This window comes from Athene cunicularia (genome assembly GCF_003259725.1).
Source record: "Athene cunicularia isolate RWA chromosome 6 unlocalized genomic scaffold, athCun1 chr6_part1, whole genome shotgun sequence".
Lineage (NCBI taxonomy): Eukaryota > Metazoa > Chordata > Aves > Strigiformes > Strigidae > Athene > Athene cunicularia.
Genome location: NW_020799105.1, coordinates 25,137,632 through 25,144,542, shown reverse-complemented (window position 1 = coordinate 25,144,542; position 6,911 = coordinate 25,137,632). Strand labels below are relative to the sequence as shown.

The window sequence follows — 6,911 nt, the reverse complement described above, 5'->3', positions numbered from 1 at the left end:
CCCCCCAGTCAGTGGGATTCAGGTGAACTTACACTGGAAATCCCAACCTGGACAACTAAAAGGAAAAGATAATTTCTGGGAAGACAGAGAGAGACGCAGTATCGTAATATACTGCTTTTCCAAAATCCACGGGCTAACCTAGAGCGCTACCCCCTCCCGTTGGTTCAGGCCACTCACCTCTATCTAATGGAGAAATGCCATTTACAGCTGGTGCGGATAAAAACCATATTGACAATTAGGGATTTGATTCAAACGTGTACCTACGTGATTTAAAATCCCTCCTCTTCCACAGTTTCAGAAACATATCCGTGCTAGAGAGGATGGACTGCTGTAACACAACCAAGCTACTCGTCCCCTTGGAAATGAGGTCTGCGCTGGGGGATAAAAGACTTCCCTCACCTCCGAATGTGTAAGGAAGTTTGAGAACAACAAAACGTGTGTAGAGGCTGATGAATTAAAAGTGTTTCTCTTTCAAATCTAATGTCATAAGTGGTAGGGAATAAATCACATTAAACTGGGTTGTGCATTATTGCTGATTAAAAACACTTACTGACCTTATTACTCATGGTAGACTAGTTTTCATAGCAGATAAATTTAATCTAATGACATTTAGCCTGTAAAGCTCTCTAAATCCACCATCTTCCATCAACTTTATTTCAAAGTTGACGTGAACTTACAGGGTTGCTCCTCATCGCTCCTCCCACCGCTCTCGCCGCTCTGCTGTTGCCTGCGAGGTCTGCTAGCTGCTTGTAGGAAACGGCCTCCCCAAACTTCACGTCCCTCCACAGGGTCCACAGCACTTGTCTGGTGAAGGAATCTGCAACGAAGACGAAGAAGCGAGCGCTGTTTGCCTGCGTGGCTGGAAAAACACCGAGTCAAAGCGCTCAAAAAACCCAACGCGAAGCGGAGTCTCGATAGCAGCTTTCTAATTTAAATTTAAACAGCCCCGATGCACTGTCCTGTTATTGTATCCTATATTACTACATTTAAATACATGATTATTAGAAGGAGCGCTTCAAGTAACCGATCACTATAAAAAAGGATTTAAGGCTTTGATTTTCCTATATTTTTAATTTGCTTCAAGTACAATTATCCTGTTAACTCATACAATGTGGTTTTTCCATTAAATTGGCAGAGTATAAATTAGCATAGAGTCAAATTAAAAAGGGAAGAAATAACCAGCTCTACCTATTTTACAAAGCCCTTGCATCTCCAGCTAATTTCCAACTTCAGCTGGGACACGCGGCAGAAGAAGCCCTAGAGCCAGCGGACTCGGTATTATCCTGGCTGACTGCATTTTATAGTCGAGACCCCCAAGCTACTGCTCAGCACTGCAGACATTACAGAATGTAAGGACTAGCTGTGACCTTGAATGTACGGCACATCCTTAATGATACAGGGCTCGGGAAAAAAAAAAAAAGAAGTATATTCCATTATTTTAATTTTAATTCACCAGCAAATTGCTTCTAAGTGTTCCAACTACTGAAATAATGAATAAGCAAATGCATTAGGATCAGATTTCTTCTGCATCTCGGGGTTTTACCTTCCCCACCCAGGATTATTTCACAAAAGGGAAACCGATAGTCGCGTCTGGAGTTTAGTTGGGTTGAACACCTATCGCTCTTCCAAGGCACTTGTGAAAGCTTTGAAGTCTAACTAGTGAATAACTTACTGAGAGGAGTGAGCTGGTGAATAAAAAAAAAAAAAAGAAAGAGAAAAAAGGAAATAAAAAAGAAAAAGGAAAAGAGACCACTTGCCCCAGCTGAGAGCTTCAATCTCCTGCTTTGGCAAAGAAACAAACTGATGGAAAACGTTTTCTGTCTTTAGTTGTCAAAAAAGACATTGATTACGATACATAGGAACACGGCAAAATGTGATTTTGTTCTTAAAGGAAACCCATACACCGTTATGTGTGTGTTAAATAATAAAAATCACTTCTTAACTGAAGGGAACGATAATCACTTCATTGAAAAAAATCTGTTTAGTCTTTATTATAACATTAAGCAAATTAAACATCAGCATAATCCAGGTGATACGAGAAAAGGGTCATCAAAGAAATTAACTTTGTTGTTCATTAATTTACATGGATTAGCAGAGGGCAGAGAGATAGCAAATCTGCTCTAGTTTTTTATGATATAATTTCAAACTGTACACCATTTGTGGCAGTAGGGTGACTTTGGGGTTAATCAGACTGATTTGTCCTTTTAATTGCTTTCTATTCAAAGAAAATTCATTAGATAATGTTCTCTTCAAAATTCATGAATCAATTTAACTGAAGAAACCACATTAACAGCTTTGGGTTCATTAGCACAAGCAGTTGTGTTACTAGCTGATTGCTAGGAGGGTTTCCTTAGGCAAACAGATTTTGTTTACTGTGATTTCTTCAGAAAGGTTTATTTCAAAACAAATTGTTACTTATTATTTTTTTAAACTTCTTTTTAAGCCGGCAAGATTAGCGTTAACCTTGCCTGCTTAGGGGTCTCGGGGAATTATTGCCTGATGTCATCTTTTAAATCAATGAAACACAGTGACTGCACGTCGCCAGGGCCTGCGTCCAAAAAAATCCCTTTTTTTGTCCTCGTTTTTGGCAGGGGAGGCAGCAGGCTGGGACGTGATGGACCTGTAACTTGTGGAAACCCGTAGGAATAAGGGGAGAAGCGGGTGCTGGAGCACCGAGCGGCTGCGGAGGATGGGGCAGCTCCAGAGCCCCCCCCCCCGCAGCAGCACCACCGTGCCAAGCGATACCCAAATCATCAAGTGCCTTTTAACACGCGAACAGAGGGACAGAGATTATCCTCTTCTGACAAGCAGGGGCAGAGATTATCCTCCTTCCAGAGCCACTGTACATTTTTCATGAGAAAATATATACTGTCTCTGCACCCACATAAAACACTCGAAGTTATAGTTCAAAAGAATGAAATATTTAGCAATCATGCACATCATTTTATAAATGTATCTGAAAACTCAATTTCATCCTGTAGGGAGCAAATGCATTAATTAGTTTAAGCAGCTCTAAGAGACAGTGCCAAATACTGTTATTAAACTGTCTGCAAGTGTGAGTGCCTGTAAGCATAACCTGCCCAAATTAGATGGCTGAACTTTCACCAATTTCCAGCGTGTGCCAACATTTTATGCTGTTAAATATCATTATAAAGTGCTGTAAAATACGCACATAAAAATTAACACACACAAATTCTCTCGTTACATGAAAACACTCTGCACCTCCGCGAGCCGAGGGTGCCCACGTCACCCCGGAGCGGCGGGTGCCAGCAGAGCGATGGATGAACTGAACCCCATCGTGGGGATGGGAGTGTCGGAGGTTTTCTCCTTCCTCTGCACCCCTACACCTCTAGACTGAGCCCAGTCCCTCCAGGCGACCAGGCTCTGGACTCCCCTCTTGCCAAGGACTGTGAGTTAGGGCCAACACAGAGCAACCAGTGCTGCCAGATTCCGTTTTGCATTTAAATGACCAAAAATTTGTCAGATTTTCGATCCAATCGCACACCTCACCAGTGCCCACTGGGAGCTGGAGCTGCACCGGGAAGGTGGGGGTGATGGTGGACTGAAGGATGGGGAAAGGAGAGACCTGGGACTGACCTGGGTTTCTAAGTCTCCACAGCCCTGAGGACCCATTCCCACCTCCAGCTGCTGCCTCCATGGCACCCAGGGGACACAGAGGTAGTTGGGAGGGTTTCACAGACCCATCGAATGGGTTGAGTTGGAAAGGACCTTACAGACCACCCAGTCCCCCCCCCGCCCTGGGCAGGGCCACCTTCCACCAGCCCAGGGTGCCCAAAGCCCCGTCCAACCTGGCCTTGAACCCTGCCAGGGAGGGGGCAGCCACAGCTTCTCTGGGCAGCCTGTGCCAGGGCCTCACCATCCTCATCATAAAAAATTTCTTCCTTGTACCTAGTCTTAATCTCCCCTCTTTCAGTTTAAAGCCATTACCCCTTGTCCTATAGCTACAGGCCCTACTAAAAACTCCGTCCCCATGTTTCTTATAATCCCTCTTTAAGTATCAAAAGGCTGCAGAAAGGTTTCCCTGGAGCCTTCTCTTCTCCAGGCTGAACAACTCCCGTTTAACGACAGGCGATGGGTGAATGACTTCTTGGATGTCTTCCTCCTACAGACAGCACCGCGGCGTTACTCGCTGGTCAAAAACCTCCTAATTGTGCATTACTATCAGCCCTGCCAATTGTGTGGTAAATTGGCAAAGCAACGCACCATCACGCCAAGAGTGGAGGTGCCAGGACTCATCTGAAATTAATATTTACAGAGAAGTTATAAGCCCCTAAAAGAGGGACTTAACCCTGGACCTGCTGCTAATGCCGAAATGCTTCAGAGGTCACTACGGCAGCTCGCTGGCCTTTAATTCTCCACAGAAACACGTTACGTCCACGGGGATAACGGAGTGAAAATCAAGTTTACTTTAACAGCAGCCATATCATAATTTTTAACAGGGTAATTGAAGGTGGCAATTAGTACAACGAAGGGAAATCATTTGCTACCACCTGATAACGTGCTGCCAGAGCCTTGATCCTGTTGGTAAGGGGCTGGGGCAGGAAGGATGGATGCGGTGGGGGGATGAGCAGAGTCACCAGCACCAGTCCCTTCCTGCTCCCTCTGCCCCTCCTTGCAGAGTTCTTAAGTTTTTCTGTCTGTCGTGGGATTTTTTGGGGTGTTTTCACAAATGGAAACAGTTATAAACACCCACCCCTTCTCGTCAGCTTTTTTTTTGCAGCCTGTCTGGGATACTACATAGACAAAATTTTCTTTTTACACTTATCAGTTTTTACTGTTATTACTACTGGTTAAAAAAAACCCAAAACAACAAACCAAAAAAAAAAACAACACTTCAAAAATACACCAATTTATCCACAAAACAGCAGTTCCCACAGCGGCATGAGCTTCCACCTAATCCAGAAAACTTAATCTGGCTCTTGGACTTTGGAAGAACAGATTCATATTCAAAGTGAAGAACTTCTCCTGACAACAGGCAACTGTGCAAACAGTTAATGCAAGCAAGAGTGCTGGTTTTTAGCAATTTTGAACCTCCTTCACTATTAAGCAGGCTGTTAAAGCCATATTAAGTATGTCACCTAAACAGCAATCTGAATACTAACAGTCACTGCCACCCTAGGCTGAACCAGCAAGTGGTATGTGAAAGAGAAAAATGCTTCTCTAGTCTCTTAGCTGTTTAATTATGTTTTGCTCTTGTGACGAGGCACATCAAGAAATTCTCTTCTTCCCTTTTACAATGGCTGCAAGTCCCTGACCATTGGCACTCTGTGGTAAAAGATGCAGTTAAAGGATTACTGGGAATACAGATTAGACAGCCCATAAAAGAGTCCAAACACCTCACTGCAACAGAAACAAAGGATTGCTTAAAACCAGGGGTGCTGCAACCAACCTGCCAAAGTCACTGAGTCACTCTGTCTGCACATGTGATATATTTATGGAGATGGAATGTGCCTAACTGAGAATAATAATGTTAAACTTTACCTTTACGATTGCCTAAATAGCTGAACCAAAGCAAAGACCTTGGCCATTCTGAATGACTGAGCTTTATGTATGAAGATGCAGAAATATTCTAATTATTTTACTGAATCTATTACTGATTTTATATAGTCCATCATCAACTTTATAGCGAAAAAACGGATTTATAGAAATGAAAGCGGAAAAAGTTCCAACAAAATCATATTTCATCTTAACAGGAAAATAATGGAGGGTTTAGACAACTTTTACCTGAATTCCACCTCTAGTTAGTCCAAGACCTGTGAGAGCACTTCTGCACATTATTTTGGCTATTCACAGAATCCCAGAATCATTCAGGTCAGAAAAGCCCCTCGGGATCATCGAGTCCAACCACCAGCCCTACACTACAAGTTCTCCCCTACACCACATCCCCCCACATGACCCTTAAACAGTGTCAATTAAACAAAAACTCGTCAGTTAAAACCATGGCAATTCCATTTACACGACACAGATCCAAAGGAAATCCCCTGCCTCAACAGCATTAGCATATATATTTTTTTTTAACATTTTTTGTTAAAAACTTCCTTGCAGAATAAAATTCACTTGCTCGGCAGGACTGTTACAGAGCTGCGCAACTGTTTCTCCTCCTAATGTTCAACCTCTGAGCTCATACTAGCAGTTTGCTCAGGTTTCCTACTCCTTGGCCAGCCTTGACTCCAGCTGAGGTCTCTTCCCACCCCTCCAAAACAACCGTCTGTAAGCTGTAACTGCCACATCGACCCTCTCCCAGTGTAATCCCATCCGTCAGACGACTCGTGTGATAGTTTCCCACGCTCTGTCCTATTTATGATGGCGTTCAATGAGCTAAATTAATATTTCTACCTGAAACGTATCCCCTTCATTTCATCCAGAGCTGACCGCCCTGGGACTGCCACGGACCCCTGTGTTGATTCCCCGCCGTGCAGGAGGTGGGTGCTCAGTGCCACCCTCTGCAGGGCACAGCCGCTGGACCCTCGCAGACTGCAGCCCCATCACACTTCTTAAATGTTTTTATTGATTTACTTTATTATTACCCACCAGCATGCCCCCAATCCACGAATCATAACACTGAAGCTGTGTTTCTAGTGCATCTTGCAGCGGCACCACTAAAGGAGGGATGTTCCTTGAAAACATGTTGTGTTTTTCCCCAATAGAGACAACGTTCTGCATTCATTCTCCGTTTATCTGTAAATAAACTAAGGTCAGCTGCAACGCATTTTGTCTCCAGAACTAGTGACCGTTCAGGTAGATGTTCAGAAATTCAAAGAGCCAAGTTGCATGAGTAAATTCACAGAATCCCAGAATCATGTGAGTTGGAAAAGCCCCTGCAGCTCCTCCAGCCCAACTATGACCCTCCCCCTGACCGTTCCCAACTCCCCCAGACCCCTCAGCGCTGG

At 43.9% G+C, this 6,911-nt stretch overlaps 1 protein-coding gene across 1 annotated transcript in view; it reads right to left on the bottom strand.

Moving 5' to 3' along the window:
- The window catches only part of MGMT (O-6-methylguanine-DNA methyltransferase), a 169,944-nt gene that overhangs the window by 7,133 nt on the left and 155,900 nt on the right, over positions 1 to 6,911 (bottom strand). The window contains 1 exon segment of the mRNA XM_026851314.1: positions 678 to 817. Within this exon segment, the coding sequence (XP_026707115.1) occupies positions 678 to 817 (140 nt within the window).